We start from the raw sequence: 20,944 nt of genomic DNA on the forward strand, positions 1-20,944 counted from the left end.
CGACGACCTCGTCAACAAGGCGGGCGACTTGGTGAGCAACGTGCAACAGCTGGGCAAGAGCTGGCAGGTGGCGGGGGCGGACGTCGGCATGCACTGCCAGAACGACTGCACGGGCAGGTGCGCGGCGTGCGAGAGCGACAGCGAGCAGGAGCTCCTGACCAAAGAGGCAGAGACCTTCTGCGAGAACCTCACCAAGCTCTTTGCAGGACCCTTGAGCGAGTGTGGAGCGGTGATTGAGCCCAAGGTACGTATGCGTGCGTTATAGGTTTGATATGGTGTACGACAGGTGTATTCAATTAGAACTTCATTTGGGCCACATTTCGAAACCAAGAACTTAAGTCGGGCCGCACGTTTTCAGCCATCACTAAAACGGGAATGAGTCTACAAACATTTTTTAAACATGTTCCTCTAATCTAAAACCTTTCCACATTGAATGTGAATGTGCAAGACAAGCAGGCAATTCACAAGAAAATCATGTGTTGTACTGCAGTATCAAAACTGGAATGTGGGCCTACACTGCTACAGTTGGGCCGCATGTGGACTGCATCTGGGCCGCATGTGGCCCTCGGGCCTCCAATTGAATAGCCCTGGTGTACAATTACGTGTATGATGTCCTGTGTATTGTGTGTTGTGCACTGTGTAATGTGAATGTACATATCTATACTGCAATGTAAAAAATATCAGAAGTTTACAAGCTGCCTCAGAATTCCAAGTTAATTTTAATCCTTATTGTAAGTCGTGTGAAGCTTTGAATTGCAGCTTTGAGTTCAAAGCTCCACACAACTTACAATAAAGATTGAAATGAACTTGGAATTCGGAGGCAGCTGGTAGACGTGTGATTTCAAGTTGAACCATGCTGTTTTATTTACAGCGTACAAGCAGAATTAATTAACTATATAAGTTATCATGATTTAACACTGATATCATTTTTTTACACTGTGCTTGACACCTTCATTTCATCTGGGATTAATAAATGTTATTCTACTACTCTACTTTACCCAGATGTACTGGGGCAACTGCCTGCATGACGTGTGCATGGGCAAAGGCATGAAGAGGTTCCTGTGTGACTCAGTGCAGGTCTTCACAGACGCCTGTCAGCAAGCCGGCTACAAGGTGCTCAACTGGAGAGCATTCGTCAACTGCCGTAAGTCCCGCAGTGTCATTCCTGAAGATGGATGGCTACAATAGTATTGTAATGGAAAAGAAAAAGCAGGCCATACACACCTTACACTATATGGCTGTATTTGTTCAGCAGTAAAGCAAAGTGCTGTAATTGTGGTTTAATGGGTGGTTTAAAGGGGTATGCCACTATTTTGAGGCTTAGTACAGTTAAAATCGTTGGCTGGGGTTTATAAACGTGGTAAAGTGTCTTATTTTTCATGTTAAGCGTTGTCTTGCTTTAAGACAAGTTAAAAGAGGGAATATGTCGCTAAGCTAGTGAAAGTCAATGGATCCGTGTAGCATTGTAGCATGCTACTTTACCACGTTTATAAACCCCAGCCAACGATTTTAACTGTATTAAGCCCCAAAATAGTGGCATACCCCTTTAAGGATTGGTAACAGCAATTGGTAACAATAAAGGTCCAATAAATGCAAGATAGAGTACTTTATTACATCCCCACTGGCAGACATCCAGTTTCAGATAAATTGTTAACAATATCAGCCAGAAGATGACTGTACAGTGTCGTATAGATAGATAGATAGATAGATAGATAGATAGATAGATAGATAGATAGATAGATAGATAGATAGATAGATAGATAGATAGATAGATAGAAAGATAGATTCATTCATTCATTCATTCACTTCCTTCCGTCCTCAGTCATAAATCTCATCAGCACTATTGCCTAAAGGGGAGTCACTAAATGTCCTTGCTCCTTCCTTCCGCTTGCAGCCCGGCCTCAGTGCCCCGAGAACAGCCACTACGAGGAGTGCGGCAGCGCCTGCCCAGCCACCTGCGGCGACCCCGAGGCCCCCAGGAGATGCCAGGCCTACTGCGCGGAGACGTGCACCTGCGATGAGGGCTTCGTCCGCAACGGGGACAAGTGCATCCCCCAGTCGCAGTGCGGCTGCTTCCACGCGGCCACGGACAGCTACGTGCCCGCCGGCACGACCTTCTGGAACGACGACAACTGCCGGGAGAGGTGCACCTGCAACGGCGCCACCAACAAGATCGAGTGCGAGGCGTCCAGCTGCGTGTACGGGAAACTGTGCGAGGTGGTGGACGGCATCCGACAGTGCGTGCCCAACATGTTTGGCACCTGCATGGTGTCTGGAGATCCACATTACCTGACCTTTGATGGCCTGAAGTACAACTTCCAGGTAGAGCAGTGGTTCCCAAACTTTTTTCCCTGCGCACCCCTTTAACCCCTTAAGATGCGGCTTTATAAATTCGCTGTTACCAGAATGGCAATAACCAAGTTGTAGTGTATTACTAAAGACCCCGTGCACTGGCATAGTGGTGTAATACTATAGTAGTTAACTTTCAATGTCTATTACAGCGTGCCACAGGAGGTACGGCGCGCATTAAGGGGCTACACATTTCAATGTGCTTTGCGCACCCCCGAAGCGAATGTTGCACTGCCGCACATTGTGGGCAATCCGCATTTCCAATAGACCTGAAGTTTCTTCTGCCATCATCACAATGGAACATGTTGCATGACAAGTTTAGGAGTTATAAATGACACTTCAGATGGATCCTTCCAGTATACAATTCACCAAAAAATCAAAAACTACATAATGTTCATTAATTCTGTATAAAAACACACATCTCAGCCATTGATCTATTCAGCTCGCGTACCCCCTTGTGGCAGGCCGCCAACCCCCAGGGGTGCACGCACCCCAGTTTGGGAAACCCTGAGGTAGAGCATGACACGGGAGTGGATTTTCACTCCTGTCCCATCCCGGTCCCAGAAAAAAAATCACATCCCGTCCCATCCCGGACTGGAGTAAAAGAAACAAATCCCATCCCGTCCACTCCTGAAAAGAATGTCTCCCAATCCTGCCCACTCCCACTCAAAATGAACCCAAATACCGTTTCGTCAAAAAAACTAGGCTTTTTTTGTTTGTTTTTTAAAGAAAAAATAAGTGGCATTCCCGCTCACGTTCATTTTTATTCCCGCTCCTGCCCGTTCCCATTCATCTTTATTCCCGCTCCTGCCCGCTCCCGTTCATCAAAATTTTGACTCCCATCCCGCGGGAATCACGAAGGACCCGCGGGACCCACGGGAATTCCTGAAAAATGTCATCCTCTACTTCCAGGGAACCTGCGTCTACCAGATGGCCAAGATGTGCTCTGCCAACAACGTCCCCAACGGCCTGCTGAACTTTGAGGTCAACGTTCAAAACGAAGGAAGCGACAGCTCCTCCACAGCCAAACTGGTTGAGATCAAGATCGGCGGGCTGACTTTTATCATGAGCAAGGAACACAAGGGCAAAATCATGGTAAGTCAATCAACAGAGGTATCAGATCTGGGTTAAGGTTTAGGAAGTAAAAGCCCTGCCTCAAATCTGACCCAATGAAATTTGAAGTCTCTGATTAGTACAAGAGCGGTATAAGACACTTCCTGAAGGGATTTGTATATGTTCTTAATGTGCCATTCTTCTGAGTTAATTGTTTTAGCCTACTGAAATAAACCAGAAATCCTCAACCCCCCCCATTTAAAAAAAAAATCTGTCCATAACATTTCAGGTGGATGGAGAGTTGTTGAATATGCCTTTCTGGAAGGCCAACAACACCAACTACGTCTTCCAGAGCGGCTTCTTTGGCGTGGTGCTGGTCCCTTCCACTGGCCTGCGGGTGCAGTATGACTGGGAGGACACGGTGGTGGTCACGGTGCCCAGCGACTACAGCGACAACGTGTGCGGCCTCTGCGGAAACTACAACTACAAGCAGAGCGACGACATGGTCATGAGCAACGGCAAGATGGCCGCGTCCACCACCGAGTTCGGGAAGAGCTGGCGGGTGGCAGAGATCCCCGGGTGCGTGGACGGATGCCACGGGCCTTGCCCCAACTGCGACATCACGGAGAAGTGGCAGTACGAGACGTCGGAGTTCTGCGGCATGATCCGTGACATCAACGGACCTTTCCGCAAGTGTCACGCCTACGTCAACCCGGAGAAGTACTTCGAGAGCTGCTTGTACGACGTGTGTCTTCACCACGGGGAGAGGTGGGTGCTCTGCCAGGCACTGAAGGCCTACACGTACGCCTGCCAGAGGGAGGGGGCTGAGGTGTTCCCATGGCGCTCAGAGAAGTTCTGTGGTAAGTTTTTTTTGTTTTAAAATATTTTTCAGGTTTTTTATGCCTTTATTGTGACAGGACAGTGACGGAAAGACAGGAAATGAATTGGGAGAGACAAATGCGGAAGGTTCGGCAAATGACCTCGGGCCGGAATCGAACTCGGGTCGTTGGTGTAACAGATTGAGCCACGGCTGGGCCCTGTAGTGAGTTTTGAACGCAGATACAGCATGCCCAAGTCAAGCAAAGAAACAAAGTGCACATCGTGCTCCAATTCCTATTATTTCATGTTGAGAAGACAGTAATGTTTCTCAGCCAAACTGTCATTCCTGCGTGAGGAAAGCCCAGTAGTGGTCGAAACATTGATCTCTTTTCAATAACACACCCAACAACACAAACAGTGTTCACCTTTCACCCAACTCACAAACACAAACACACCCAACAGACAAACAGTTATCCCATGCTGGCATGGAAGCCGACAGTGGGGGACAAAGGGGTCATTTGTCCCGGGCCCCGGTAGAGAGCGGGCCCAAAATTGGTTTTACGTTGAATGTATTGGATGGGGGGCCCTTTCAGATGACTTTGTTCTGCACCCAGCAAAAGCTGTCAGCGGCCCTGCATGCTGGTAACATTCAATTATGGGAATATCATGAGTCTTTTATTCTCCCTCAAACATATGCGTGTACACACACAGGTTTCTTATCTGTCTTTGTCATGGACTGAGATTGAGCATTTATCTATGGCTGACTTGCACGCGCATGCCGTGACTACTGGAAGGCCCAAATTCCATCTGCACTTATTATTTGCACATTAATACCACAATTGAAAACATATCTTTGATATGTATTACTATTCATTACGTAGGCCATTTAAGACGATTATTTGCACAACATGTTGTGCAATAGCCTTGCAGAATGGCCTGCCATTTCAGATGATTATTTGGACAATATATTGTGCAATAGCCTTGCACAATAGCATTTTGTTCAACTAACAATGAATGTCCCAATGAACATACCAATCACTTTTGTTCTGTGTGTGCTATTAGTAGCTTTACTTGTGCCCACACAGTGAAGCTTGATCTCACCTACAGTAGTCTAATCTAATCTACATGTAATCTTGGGACTTATATTGCTCAAAAAGATTGTCAATAGGCATCATACCGAGTTCATTATTGACTTTATCTCTGGAGAAAGTACTGTGTATGTCTGGTGACACTTTGCAATGTATGGTTTCAGACTCCCTCCAGTGGCCAGGATTGAAACTTCCATGCCATTGGTTGTTTAATTTTTTCTGACTCAGTAGTCGGGACGACGACGGACGCAGAGCCTCTACGCGGCGGGCGTGGTCGCGCACAGCCACAGCACAGACGCAGAGGCTATGCGTCTGAAGCATAAATTAGGCTTAAGAGGCTGGCTTTCTGCCCACAAGCCACTAAGGGACTCTAGAGAAAGGACACTTGCCTCCACATGAGTCATTGTACCATCTGCGTACGGTACAGGCAGAGAGAGTAGAGAGAGAGAGGTTCCATTGGCCCATTGTTTCCTGGTTCTATAGAGCTCTTCAGTAACGCGGAAGCAAGTAGTAGACTGTAGTCTTTCATGTTAGCATTTAAGGACATCCTGGTTCGTATCGGCTTCCGGCCTCCCATTGGGAATGAATAGGGGCCAGTTTCAAATAAGCTCCGAGTGCAAGCACGCGCTTAGCGAACCCCCGCAAGCTGTCGAGGGTGTTAAAAATAGGCTGTGGGTATGACATGGTTGATCATTTTGTGTCAAACTTCGACATAAATACGATGTTGCGTCCATATGCTAAACCCGGAAACTTTTGGCGACTACAGAAGCGGCGCCTGTATCTAACGTCATGTACGTGCGGAGGGTTGTACCCATGGCAACCAAAGGAAAGCATGTAGTTCGGAAGTTTTAATGATCAGAAAGGGGTTAGCAATATTGAATTAAAATCGTCATGATTTAACATGTGAATACACCAACATGATGATACGATCCGTTCCACTAATGAGAAAGGGATGCGGGGACACGCTAATGTTTGTTGTTGGCGTGCAACTTATATTTTTGCCAAACCTGAATCTCTATGGCGTGTTGCAATGTAAAAAAATCGCCATAGAACCGGAACACCAACCGCCGCATACAAGTTGACGTCAACGCTGAAGAGCTCTATTATGGCCCCCCTTAGGCAGACCAAGGCAGACATAAGGACTGTTCTATTCATTGTAGGAGCATTATGACACACCCCTTTAGGCAGACCGGAACCTGGTCGCGTTAGGTGCCCATAGAAACCTATTATGTTGGCATATCTCTATATACTTAAAGAATCTCTGGTACAGACTTATAAGGATGACTCATTAACCTCAGAGTGTTGCAATGTGTCACTTTAATTTGTCTAGACTGTCAATTGGAAACAGACAGACCATGGCTGACACTCCACAATGGTCCGTCACACTCACCACTCCCATCAGACAGTGAGAAACAGCTGTGTACTGTACCTATCAGTACTGTGTGTATGTAGCCCATTGCTCCAGGAACTGTACCCTTTATCTAGAAGTCATCTAGAAAGCAAGTCAGTTTATTGAATAAAAGCATCTAAATGTACAGTATATCACATTACATTGCATTTGGGTATTGCTTTGATCCAAAATGGCTTATTTTACATAATGACTTGGTTACTTGGTTACTCTAACCAATACTCTGTAAAAACAGAGTTTTGGTTACAGTCCCTGGAGTAATGCGGGATTAAGTGCCTTGCTCAAGGGCACTTCAGCCATGGATGCAGGTGTAGGGAGAGGTCAGGGTGGGATTCGAACCTGCAACCTTCTGATCTAACTCCGATCAATATGTAGGCTTAGCTACATGCACACTAATGCACTGGTGTCATATTTTTTCCCCCAGACGTCCAATGCCCATCGCACAGCCACTATCAGGTGTGTGCCAAGGGGTGCCCAGCCACCTGCTCCAGCCTGTTCACCCACTCCGAGTGCCACGAGAAGTGCCACGAAGGCTGCGCCTGTAATAGGGGCTACGTTCAGAGCGGGGACAAATGTGTGCCCATCGCCCAGTGTGGCTGTTGGTATGAGCACCAATACTACAAGCAGGGGAAGGTCTTCTACCCGCATGGCAAATGTGAAGAGGAGTGCACCTGCAAGGATGGCATGGTGAGTTGTACATTTGGTCAAATTACATTGTTATTTCATTGCATTTGGCAGATGCTTTTTAACCAAAACGACGTACAATTGAGGACATAATCATAGAACATTAGCAGATACGAAGTGCTCAGGAAATATACAGAGCAACAAGTGCAGATGTAGAATAGAGTAGAGAAGAGACTTTTATTAATCCCAAAGGAAATTAAGGTGTCTGTCAGCTACATAAATACACAAATACAAAAACATACACAAAGACATTATACACATAATTGAACATTACAGTAAGGTAAGGTAAGGTAAGTGGAGGTGTGATGCAAAGGGTTCTTAGTGGGGTTTTTTTTTCCAAAGTAAAGTAGTGTACATGCATATCATGTCAAGAGTCTGGCCTGGGACTAGGGCAGCTCAAGCAGTAGTGTAGTACGTAGATAGTCAAATAGATCATGGGTCATCTTTCACATGGTAGCTTATGTATTGTGTACCTAGTACTTAACCAGGCATATTGTATGTCAATACGCAATATAATTGGTAAAACATAGGTGGGGCAAAAGTTGTCAAACATAATGTAACATAACAACATGTAATACTCTAAAGTTTAGTGTCAGGACTTGTCTTTTGAAATATCCCTTTTACCTTTTTCTCCACTTATCGTCACATGATGAACACAAAACATAGCAACAGCAATCAGATATGGCAACCTTGCCCCCTGGCCAACATAGCTGTATGTAGGGCTAGTGAATGTGTCTTTTGAAGTGTACATATGATTTGGTGTTTGGCGCCCCCTGCAGACACACACACACACACACACACACACACACACACACACACACACACACACACACAGGCATGTGCGTACACACACAGGCATGTGCGTACACACACACATACACACACACACATACACACACAGGCATGCGTGCATGAACGCACGCGCGCACACACACACACACTCTCTCTCACACACACTCTCTCTCTCTCACACACACACACACACACACACACACACACACACACACACACACACACACACACACACACACACACACACACACACACACACACACAGCACAGTGGGTGGACAAACACACAGACAGGGTCATCATTGCAATGCCCCCGATCTAGGGGGGTTCAGGTAATAAAAAGGCCTAACCTACCAGGATATCTAAAAGTGCACCACTTTTACAAGGCAAGCACATTTTTTTGTCTGTATGTTAAATGTTCAATTTTAAATGTTCAGTTGTTATTTATTAATAATCACTTTATTGTTACTAATTCATCACTATTACTTGTCCTGTCTCACACTTTAATATCAGTCTGTGAATGTCAGTCCTGTGTATGTCTATGTCCTGGCATGGTATAGAGAGAAAACATAATTTCATTTTCCTTGTATGACCTGCATGCATATGAAGAAAGTGACAATAAAAGCTGACTTGACTTGACTTGACATGACAATGTGTTCCAGGTGACGTGCAAACCGTTCTCCTGCGGCGCCCACGAGAAGTGCGAAGTCAGGCACGGCAAGAGGGGATGCTACCCCATCGGACACGCCAAGTGCTCCATCTCCGGCGACCCCCACTACAACACCTTCGACAACCTCACCTACCCCTTCCAAGGCACCTGCACGTACATGGCCGCCAAGGCCTGCCACATCGAGGGCGACGCGCACCTGCAGCCCTTCTCCGTGGTGGTGGAGAACGAGAAGTGGTACGGACTGTCCCAGGACCCCCAGGTGGCCGTGGCCAAGGCCGTGGTGGTCAAGGTGTACGGCCAGACGCTCGTGCTGAGGAAGAACCTAATCGGAGTGGTCGTGGTGAGTTGGAATGATGCAGTTGAAAAAAGAAAACGCTTCAAGGCGCTTTTGCACATCTCTGTAGTTGGATGGGTGCGTAGCATGTTACCAACCCCGGGGAGGATGTCATTCAAGTGTAAAAAAAAAAAAAAGGTCCTGCACACTGTCCATTCCACCAGAAAACGTAAACATTTCGCTCATCCGACCTTCTTCAGGTCAAGTTCCTGAAGAAGGTTGGTGACCAAACGTCGTATTTAAGTTTGCTGGTGAAATGGACAGTGTGCGGGACAGTGTGTTTTTTTACACTTGAGTAGGAATTATGCAACAGGGTTTTTTTTTAGTCGTGTGAGAAAATAATCAGAATTATATTAATAGTACAGCTTGTAGCCTCCTAATGTGCACCATTCCACCAGTGGAACGCTGTAATAGTCCTATTTTACTAACATGACACTACACTACCACAACACTAGAAGGCCTTTAGTAATATGACTTGGTCTTTGCCACTCTGATAACAAGCAAATTTATAACGGGGGCCATGGATTTATTTATTTCATGGATTTAATGAAAGAGAAATGAATTAGGTTGGTTATGCATATTACAGCAGGGTTAAACTTAATTTTACCTTCTCTGTTACATTAGGGTTAGGGTTAGGCATGTACCGTGTAAGTACACAATATTACATGTTGATGTACAGTAGTTACACTAAAACACTGTAAAGTTTAAAACACCGTAAAAGTTTACCTCAACATGTTACTAAAATAAAATACAGTATAATACTGTTTATGTATAATAATGGTTTAAAATGTGCCCTAATCACACATCATTCTAGCGATGAAAGTAAAAAATATCCTGGAATGTATTTGCTCTGAGCATGTACCGCATCAAGCTAAGTAGGTTATCTGCTGTGCAGTACTCCTGTGCTTATTGGCATCAGGTTTTCGAGTATTTCTGCTTGTGTTGGTTTGAAGAAATACGTGGGAGGGCCCTTCTCTCTCTCACGTCAGATTTCCCCAGACTAGTGATCAACCTGTTCGTGACAACTAGGCTGGCTTGTTATTAATTTTTACAATTACACTTGAATAGGAAACAGGAAACCTTTTATTATGAAGTACTAAGGAGTGTAGAATTTCCTCTAATATCTTTAAAACTCTGCAACACAATGCCTACAATTAAATGAGATGAGAACATAGATACCGTAGTACAGTGTTTCTCAAAGTGGGGCGGAAGCCCCCCTAGGGGGGTGCGGAGCTATTGGAGGGGGGGCGCGTGAAGTCATTCTGCTTTGCCATTAAGTCAACACATTCCATTTACATTCACAATATAGCCATGAATTTATTCAGTAATATTTAGAGAACATCATAGGTAGGCTATATATGTGCATATTAGGCTTTAATAAACGTTACTAAGGCCTATTAATTTGTAACTTCGTAACCATTTTGCTTGAGGGGGGGCACAGACAGATATCCTTCCTCTGAAGGGGGGAATGGCAGGAAAAGTTTGAGAAACATTGCAGTAGTACATGACAGCACCTACATACCAACCCAGCCCACTCTTACACAATAGCTTCTGATGGAGTTTGTAGCAACCACAAGTTATTGTTTCACCCAATTCATCTGTCTGTCTGTTTGTCTGTCCTCACATGTCACTTTTTATTTGCTGACTGGCTATGAATCAAATCCAAATACCTTTTTTTATCACCTACAAAGAAATGCAAAGTAACAAGACAAGTCTGGACAACTTTGAGATGTGTCTGTTGAGTATATCAGCAAAAAAAATGTCCTGTTTTTTAGACGAAAAATGAAAATGTGTTGTTAAATGTACTGCCGAGGTTGAAGAACCCTTTTCATCTTAAACTCTTGAAGATATGCCCCCCTAAACTTGCCAGAATGGTAATGAGCAAGTCGTATTACTGAGTATTCTCTGTATTGTCATGTTAGTGTGCTACTACTATGTTGATTAAGTCCATGACCAGTACAGCGTTCCACTGGTGGAACTGTCCATGTTATGACGCTACAAAAAATATAAAAGTTCTTATTATTTTCAATTTAGTACAATTTCATTGAATTGAAGAATGGAATACAAAAACCTGATGACCTGTTTTCTATCATCTCCCTTACAGGTCAATGAGGTCTTGGACCATTGGCCCCTGAATCTGAATGATGGCCAGATCCAGGTGTATCAGAGCGGCACAAATGTTATCATCGAAACCGACTTTGGCCTGAAGGTGACCTATGACCTGGTCTACCACATTACCATCACGGTTCCCGACAGCTACCGTGACAAGACCTGCGGGCTTTGTGGCAACTTCAACGGTAACAAGGACGACGAATTCCAGCTTCCCAGTGGCAAAGAAGCCAGGACCATCACTGAGTTTGGGGCGGCGTGGAAAGAAGCGCAGCATGGTGTAGTCTGTGATGATGGTTGCACGGGTGACTTCTGCCCCAAGTGTCCTGAGGATATGAAGAAGATCTATGAGAACGACTGCAAGACCATCAAAGATCCCAAAGGTCCTTTCGCTGCCTGCCTGAATGTCATCGACCCTGAGTCATACTTCAGAGATTGCGTGTATGACGTTTGCATGGGCGATGGAGACCGCAACATGCTATGCCACAGCATCGCTGCTTACGTGTCCGACTGCCAGGACTTTGGGGTCGACATTAAGAGCTGGAGGACGCCAACCTTCTGTCGTAAGTGCCACACACATTACACAGGGGCGGTCCTCGAGGCGGGCCAACCAGGCAATTGCCTGGGGTGGCACCCGCAAGGGGGCAGCACCATTGCGGAACTCTGGCCCCAACGACATCACGAAAATCGTCAACTACCGCTATTACCTTTACCATGTCATTTCTGTGCCATTACAACGCTATTGTAATAATAATAACATGGTATTAGCATTGTTTTCATCAGCCGTCATAGTTGTTTTATTTCACGAATTTGTGATCTCTTGCGGGGTGCGGGGCTGCGGTTGGGGCAGGGCACCAGAGGGATTGCCAGCCATCGTAGGTTTGCCCCTGCACACACAGATCCAGAGTTTAATTGTGAAAATATATACCTGTATTTTTTTAAAACTATGCGCAAAGAGCTCAAATAGAAACCCTTCAATATCAAATTTCACTTCATTTGTTGTTTTCTCAAATTACAGCTAGGTCGCTCACTGCCCAACAAGCTTGAGCAATAGTACAGTCTCACATGCAGAACTTCAACGTTTCACTTTGGAACATTTGTAAAAATGAAAGGCTTTTTTTTACACAGGCCTGGACGCTCTAGAATCATGTCAATATCTGATAGTCTAGAAATGTGTAGCTAATCGACAGGTTATAATCCCCTGCAATGAGATAGTACTACAACCAACAAGTACAGCAGGCCTGTAGGAGTCCACCTCCAAGCCATAGGGGTCCTAACTAGACAACTCCATCAGATTTGTCTAGTCACAGTGGCTTTTAGATTTCTTACCTTTTTTGGTTTACATTTTGAACCTTTCAAAAGCGCTTGGAAAAACACAAACACTCTGCCCCTTGGACATAGAAAAGAAAACACAGTGAAGAGGGGGAAAAGACATCCACACATTTCCTGTCTTTGTCTTCTCCTGCCTCGTCGTAAAAAAAAAGTTAAATTTAAACAAAACAAAGCAACACACACACACACACACACACACACACACACACACACACACACACACACACTTTGAAGAAAACATACAGACCCCTGAAGAACAACAATAACAAAGAAATTTTTTAACACACTCCTTTTCTGACTTTTTGTAACCCAGCCCCCTTTCTTAAATTGCCTTTGCCTTTCCCATTCCCTATTTCCCCAGCGCTGAGGTGCTCCAGCAACAGCCATTACCAGGTGTGTGCCGAGACGTGCGACAAGCCCTGCCCAGGGCTGCAGGATGTGGTGGTCTGCCCCAACACCTGTGCCGAGGGCTGCAGCTGTGACTCCGGCTACTACTACAACGGAACCGGGTGTGTCAGCCACGCCCAGTGCGGCTGCTTCTTCGAGGGGCATACCTACGAGGTAACGTTTTTAATTATGCAATTTGGGAAAAAAAACTGCCGAGATGATACAGAAATGCCTGGGGCCTAATGTACAAAACTTGCTTACGTACATAAAAAAACCCCGTAAGTAACATTTCATGCAAATTTTCAGATGTACTAATACTGACTTAACGTGAAAAAGTGCCGGTGTACTAAATGTCATGTGAAATTGGACATTCCACATGAATCAGCATGAAAACCTGTTTATGCATGGACTGATAGGCCTACATTTAAAATGTTAGGTGCAAAATGTATCTTTTCAGATTTTCACTTACGCAAAGATTTAGTAAGAAATCTACGGAAGTCTTCGTACATGAGGCCCCCAGGACCGGTAATCTGGCATACAGGGCACTTTCTGGTGGGCCAACAGCCGTCACACCTCTTTCACACCGCAAGCACAGGGCATAGACGAGCGTGTCCGAATGAATCTGTGCTCAGTCCGTAAATGTTAGAAAACATGAAAACAGATTATATGTATTGTGTTCATTATCTGTTTAACTCAACACTTCAGATTTTCTTTTGCCTTAAGACATGTACAAGTTGTATCTTTATATTAACTTTACTTTACATTACTTGACATTATATTATCATGATACATAATCCTTTTCTTTGTTCCGTTCTGCAGATCCACCAGTCTGTCGTTAACTTTGACTGCACTGAGCGCTATACGTGCACGCCCTCTGGCGTGGTGAAGCAGGAGCGTATCCACTGCCGCAGCTACGAGGTGTGCTCGGTCAAGGACGGCATCCAGGGCTGCTATGCCCAGCAGTGCTCCATCAAGCCTGGCGGAGAGTTCACCCTCGCCGACGGGCACCATGGCATCGTGCACGCGGCGGGCACCTACGAGATGGTCCGGGTGTGCAGCGACCATGTCGACGTGGACTGGTTCCGCGTGATGGTGTCCTTCCAGCCATGCGGCCGGGGCGTGAAGTGCGTCACAGCGGTTTATGTGTTCTTCGATGACTTGTTCATGAGCATTGACAGCAATCAAGAGGCTTGGGTGAGAACATTTGTAACTCATTTTTAATTTTTGAATTACCATAAAAATGCAAACAGCATCGAACAACTCAACACTGTATTTTCCCAAGGACAGGCCACACATAAGGGACAGCCCTTCATCCTACTAGCTCTATGTGCTGTGATGTCAGACAAGTTCCATATTATAAACAGGACTTCCAGTTTGAGACAGAAAAAGTGGCTTTTACCAATTTGGTAACCAGCTTGTAAATAGATGATCTGTATGAAATGGTTAACCTGCTTTGAACTAAGGGTAGGCATAGATTATTTTTTTAAATCTAGATTAATCTCTCTGTTATTATGAAATGAATGTAGATTAATCTAGATTAAAATGGCTCATTCAGAATATGTGCGCTATTTTCTTAATTCTCCTATAAGACAAGTATTATTGCAGCACATTAACACTGGTAACGGCCCATGATATACCACTACTTTGAACGCATTGAAAAGTTCACTGTTGAACGGCAGCAGATCATCCAATTATCCTTTTATATTATACTCTGTAACGTCAGACAAGTTCCATTTTGAAGCAAGGCACAATAAAAAAACGATAGTAGGCTATCTATAGTATAGTGGCGCCTATGCCACCAGATGCAACTTAACCTCCTTCAACTGTCTATTGTAACACAGACTGTCATGTTTTGGTTTTACTGTACAGGTGAACGGCAGACAGGTCTCCCTGCCGAGCGCGCAGAGACACGGTGTTTCCATTCGCATGTTTGGAGATGAGATCGTCATCGAGAAGCCTTCGGTCCTGCGTGTGTCTTACAGCAGCTCTCGCGTGTTCACTGTGACGGTGGGTGAGGACGTGAAAGGACCCGTGTGTGGCACCTGCACGGGGCTGGACAATCCCAACAATAAACCGATCACTCAGATCTCTGACGACTACATGAAGACATGGCTAGTATCAGGACAAGTCCCGTACAACAAGTAGTCCAGTTGCATAGGTAAGGACGAGTTTTTCCAAAGTTTTACTCAAGTGCTGTTTGTTGTGGAAGAGGAAGGTAGTGCACATTTCATGCTAGTGGTGTCAACAATGATCGATTCGGCAATGCAATCCAATGCGGGGCATGGACGATCCAGAATCGATCCGGCAAGTTCCAGAATCGATCTGCCAATTTTTTAAAGTTTCAATTAGTTCCATGGATATTTCGGGAGCAAATTAATGTTAAATTAAATAAAAGCACTTCAAAACATTGCAAGACTGATACAGACTGATACAGAAAACAGCCAATAAATTGTTACTCAGTATCTGACTACTTGTATTGCCTCATCATGACATTAAACATTGGCTTTGCTTTCAGTAGATATGTAATGCATTGCAATGCATTGTAGAATTGAATCGGATCGGATAGATCAATCGAATAGAATCGAATCGCTACCTCCCGAATCGTGATCGAATCGGATCGTGAGGGCAGTGCCGATCCACACCACTATTTCATGCCAAGGCCCACATGACAAAAAAAACTGTATAAATCCAAAATCTATTAGCCTACGATCTAAAATGTTGGTTATGAGATATGTGTCCAGTTACAGCAAAACAGGCCACAGTTCCAGGGACATTTTGAGTTACGATTCTGGAAGATTCTGAAAGATGATCTTTAAATCATGTTTCATACACATGAAAATTGTGAAAGGTGTATTTGAAGTTATTTGTGGCATTTGGATATGTTCTCTTGTTGAATACTATTTGTAGGTACAATTACCTAATTGGTTTAGCTGAACATTTAGGCCAACTACAGCATTATTGCTACACAGCAGGATCAGCAGGCAAAGTGAACTGGCTGTCAATACTTTTACCTCCATAGATTGGAATGTCCAGATCTCTGTTTTGGGTCTTTTAATAATGTTATGTGTCAGCATGTTGCCAAGGTATCACCTCCTTTTTTCTTGTGTTTTGCAGCTATTACTAAGGACCACGAGCTGAACTCTGCTATCTGCTATTGAAAAAAAAAACCTTTGATATCCAACGACTCTGAGGAATGTTCGGAAGGGCATTTTAATGGTGCTTGCTGCAGATCTTTTCAGCATCAAAGCAGTGATGGGTCATCAAGCTCTGACACCTGGAGGAGGAGGTATGGAGGATCTGCAGAAGACCAAAGAATTCTACGATAATCCTTTTCAACGTGATTTATTATCAGCGTCCATGCAGTAAATCAGGGAGACCAATGAGCATGGATCCACCGGCCATAACTACTATATACAGTAGTTCATTTTTGGCAAAAAATGTACACACCATGGTATATGCTATGTTGAATAAACACTCATGTAAAACTTTGCAATTAAATTCTCTTGGTCTGTCAGTTTGTACTTAATGAATTACGCAATGACAGGGGTACACACAACACACGCATGCAAACACATTCACATGAAAGAGGACTATAAAATGAATCATATTATAGATAAAAAAAAGACATTTTTACTGCTCAAATGAGGCAAGTCTTGACTCTTGTCCCAACTTACTGTATGTGAAAGGTCTGGTCCTGTGTGCTTGCAAACCAGAGAGTAAGTCCCTGTTTGCGTATGGATATTTTATTACATGTCATACAAGACATTGACAAAAAAAAACCTCTGGTACTTGACACGTGTACTTGATGACCCCTTGCTGTGCGCACACACATACACACAGAGGGCTGGATTAATGCACAGGATCGAAATGGCTGCAGCCTAGGGGCCCCCACCTGACAGGGGGGCCCTGATTGGCCAAGAGTAAAAAAAATTGCAGAGTTGTGACAGGATGTAACATTGCAAATTCATGTGTCTTATTGAGGCCAGTTGGTAGACAAGTTATCCTTAATTCCTAGCTTGTAATTATGACGCTGTCTATGTAAATTTGTCTCGAAATTTGCCTTCCAGGGGGCCCCAAAGTAAGCCGTAGCCTAGGGGCCCCAGGCCGTCTTAATCCGGCCATGCACACACACACACACACACACACACACACACACACACACACACACACACACACACACACACACACACACACACACACACACACACACACACACACACACACACACAGTGCAGTAAGAACATACATGAGTTTATACTTTCTCTGACACATTCACTCATAACACAAACATACAATATAACCAATAACTACCGTCCGATCTCCAACCTTCCTTTCCTCAGCAAAATCTTGGAAAGGGCAGTGGCGGCCCAACTCCAGCAGCATATGTCCCACCATGAGCTCTTTGAACCCCTGCAATCTGGTTTCAGAGCCCACCACAGCACAGAGACTGCACTTGTCAAAATCACCAACGACCTCCTCACTGCTGCTGACAAAGGCCACCTTACCATCCTCATCCTCCTGGACCTCTCAGCAGCATTTGACACAGTCTCTCATTCCATCCTGCTTGAACGGCTCTCAGAGTTCACTGGACTAACTGGCACAGCACTTAACTGGTTTCATTCATATCTATCCAACCGCCAACAATATGTCACTCTCAAAGACTCACGCTCCACCACAGTTACCATCAGCCACGGCGTTCCGCAAGGTTCGGTGCTTGGCCCCCTTCTTTTCACCATCTACATGCTCCCCCTTGGTCGTATCATCCGCTCCCATGGTCTCAGTTTCCACTGCTACGCCGACGACACACAGATATACATCAGCACCAAACCCTCTCCTCTGTCCCCCCCCACCCCTCTATCCCCCCCCACCCCTCTCATCCACTGCCTGCAGGACATCAAAACCTGGATGACACACAATCTCCTCAAACTGAACAGCAATAAAACTGAGCTCATGGTGGTGGCACCAGCAATGCTGCAAAGGAAGGTTGGAGATCTCCACCTGGACATCGATGGATGCACCATCACCCCATCCCCCGAAGTACGTAACCTGGGTGTCATCTTGGATTCATCACTTTCACTTCACTCCCACATCAAAAAAGTCACCAAATCGGCATTCTATCATCTCCGAAACATCTCCAGAGTCCGGCCTTCACTCTCTAAGACAGTTACGGAGACGCTCACTCACTCCTTCATCTCCTCCCGTCTGGACTATTGCAATGCCATCCTGCTTGGTCTACCCAACAAGGCCCTAGACAGACTGCAATATGTCCAGAACTCTGCTGCCAGGATCATAACAGGCACTAGACCCTGGCAGCACATCACCCCCATACTCAAGCAGCTTCACTGGCTCCCCATCAAGTCACGGATTACCTACAAAGTCCTCCTCCTAACCTTCAAGTCCCTCCATGGTCTGGCACCCCACTACCTCAGTGACCTCCTTCACCCCTATGACCCCTCAAGATCCCTGCGGTCCTCTTCCAAGGGCCAGCTGATCGTCCCTCGTGCCAGGCTCAAGGCCACCAGTGACAGAGCCTTCCATGTTGCTGCTCCCATTCTTTGGAACAATCTGCCCAACCACATCCAAAATGCCCCTTCACTGGCCATGTTTAAGCAACACCTTAAGACACATCTCTTCCTGGAGGCTTATGGCTGCTAGTTCCACAAGCACTTTCACGCATTCACACACATGCTCACACACTGACGCGCACACACACTCACACTCTCCAACACAACACTCTGTGAAGCGTCCTTGGGTGTTTTGAAAGGCGCTATATAAAACGAAAGTATTATTATTATTTATTATTATAACCAATACCCTGTAAGTCACTTTGGGTGAAATCGTAATTTTGCTCCTACAATATGTCTAAACTGTAGTTCGTACTGTTCTGTACTGTACATTTAGCAGCTGTAATCCCCTGTATGGCTCAGGAATTTAAAAAGGGAAAAGGAACAGCCTCTGCTAAAACAAACACCCGGCATTATCCTACATACACACACACACACACACACACGCATGCACACATACCGACACACGCATGCACGCAGACACACACACACACACACGCATGCACGCAGACACACACACACACACACACACACACACACACACACACACACGCGCGCGCATGCACGCAGACGCGGACACGCACACACACACACACACACATGCAAGCACACACACACGATAAAAGGCAGTACACCCTGCCTCTAGGATCTACTGTAGGCCTGGGATTTCACAATTGCAATGCGCCCACTCTTGGAGAGTCTTGATGGGGGTAGCCGATACAGAAATTGCTTTAGGCGAAAAGACTCGCCGGCTAGATGAAGCCTCCTTACCCTGTCAGCACTGTAGGGAGTGGCAGGCCAACTCTTCCAGGGAACTGCAAGATGGTTTTCTCACGAAAGTGCCCATCCTACAACTTAAGTGGGCAAACCTCTCTGCTTAACAGCTTCTGCAGGTAAAATGTTCAAGCACTAAAGGCCTATGCAAAATAAAGTGTGGCATATAATGCAAGAAAGCCTGCGCTCATAGCACGCAACATAGACCCAGGTTTGAATTGGGTGTGGCTCATTTCCCAAACCAACTAGTGTCCTGTCTCTGTTAACGTCACTGTCCGGTCTGAATAACGGCTAAAAAGGACCAAAACAAATCTGGCACCACTCCATTGATCAAGCTGAAGGTTCATATAAGTGGAACCGTTGACTTTCAAGACGCAAGTAGGCTACTAGGCCATATCATCGACTTGCAAAGTCCTCCCAAATGACTATGGCTACACAAATTCAAACAGAAAAAAAACTTGATACACAAACTGTACTGGATACACATACTGTATAAATTCTGGGGTAGGTACTGGTAGGCCCTACCATGGGGCATATGGTAGGTAGGGCACACGTTTGCTACACGGCCGACCCGGGTTTCATTCCCGGCCTGGGTCCTTTGCCAACCCTTCCCCGTCTCTCTCTCCAAACTCGCTCCCTGTACTCTGCACTGTACTATCATGAATAAAGTCAAAAAGACTATATATATACTGTATTTTATGTTGCTTCTAATTAGGAGATAGTACCCTATATTAGCAAAAGTATTTGCTAACCTGCCTTGACTCACATACAGTATGAACTTAACTGCCATCCCATTCCTAACCCATAGGATTCAATATGATATCGATCCACCTTTTGCAGCTATTACGGCTTTAATTCATCTTGAAAGGCTGTCCACAAGGTTGAGGAGTGTGTTTCTAGGATTTTTTTTTGCCATTCTTACAAAAGTGCATTGGTGAGGTCACACACTGATGTTGGTCGAGAAGGCCTGGCTCTCCAATTTCTGGGTTGCAGTTACGTCATTCGCGGGAACACGCAAAATTTGGATGGTGGGCGACCTGGGATTGGAGCCATTGAAACCCATTCAAAACTTTTTTTTTTTTTTCGAACAGCCACAGAAAATGTTGAGTTAGACCTAAAGTTCAAGGGTGTTCTATTGGGTTCAGGTTAGAACTGTGCAGGCCAGTCAGGTTCATCCATACCATACTCTGTCATCCATGTCTCTACAGACCTTGATTTCCGATAAGCTTCCTATAAACACACTCCTCAACCTTGTGGACAAATGAGTTGAAGGTGTAATAGCTGCAAAAAGTGGACCGATATCATATTGAGCTGAGTTCAATATGAGTTTAATGGGTTTAATGGGTTAGGAATGGGATGGCAGTTACGGTAAGATCAGGCAGGTTAGTGAATACTTTTTGCCAATAAAGTGTATATTCTGCGGAGAGACAACCATATAAAACACTTAAACTCAATGTACTGATAGCGCATGCATGCATGCATACATTCTCCTCAAGATAAGGACTACACAAAGGGCAATGCGGAAAAGGTAACTTTTTTCATATTTATGACGATCTTGATGACACCCTATGTGCAGTGTGGA

At 45.1% G+C, this 20,944-nt stretch overlaps 1 protein-coding gene across 1 annotated transcript in view; it reads left to right on the forward strand.

Moving 5' to 3' along the window:
• The window catches only part of LOC134436614 (IgGFc-binding protein-like), a 19,359-nt gene extending 2,837 nt beyond the window's left edge, over positions 1-16,522 (forward strand). The window contains exons 4-15 of the mRNA XM_063185917.1: positions 1-244; positions 1,003-1,144; positions 1,895-2,322; positions 3,262-3,444; positions 3,692-4,262; positions 7,142-7,404; positions 8,855-9,202; positions 11,301-11,868; positions 12,999-13,198; positions 13,844-14,218; positions 14,894-15,182; positions 16,139-16,522. The exon at positions 1-244 is cut by the window's left edge and continues 203 nt beyond it. Coding sequence (XP_063041987.1) covers positions 1-244; positions 1,003-1,144; positions 1,895-2,322; positions 3,262-3,444; positions 3,692-4,262; positions 7,142-7,404; positions 8,855-9,202; positions 11,301-11,868; positions 12,999-13,198; positions 13,844-14,218; positions 14,894-15,169 — 3,598 coding nt within the window. The 3' untranslated portion in view covers positions 15,170-15,182; positions 16,139-16,522. The remainder of the gene's footprint in view (positions 245-1,002; positions 1,145-1,894; positions 2,323-3,261; positions 3,445-3,691; positions 4,263-7,141; positions 7,405-8,854; positions 9,203-11,300; positions 11,869-12,998; positions 13,199-13,843; positions 14,219-14,893; positions 15,183-16,138) is intronic.
• Positions 16,523-20,944: the final 4,422 nt, after the last annotated feature.

This window comes from Engraulis encrasicolus, chromosome 20 (assembly GCF_034702125.1).
Source record: "Engraulis encrasicolus isolate BLACKSEA-1 chromosome 20, IST_EnEncr_1.0, whole genome shotgun sequence".
Classification (NCBI taxonomy): Eukaryota; Metazoa; Chordata; class Actinopteri; order Clupeiformes; family Engraulidae; genus Engraulis; species Engraulis encrasicolus.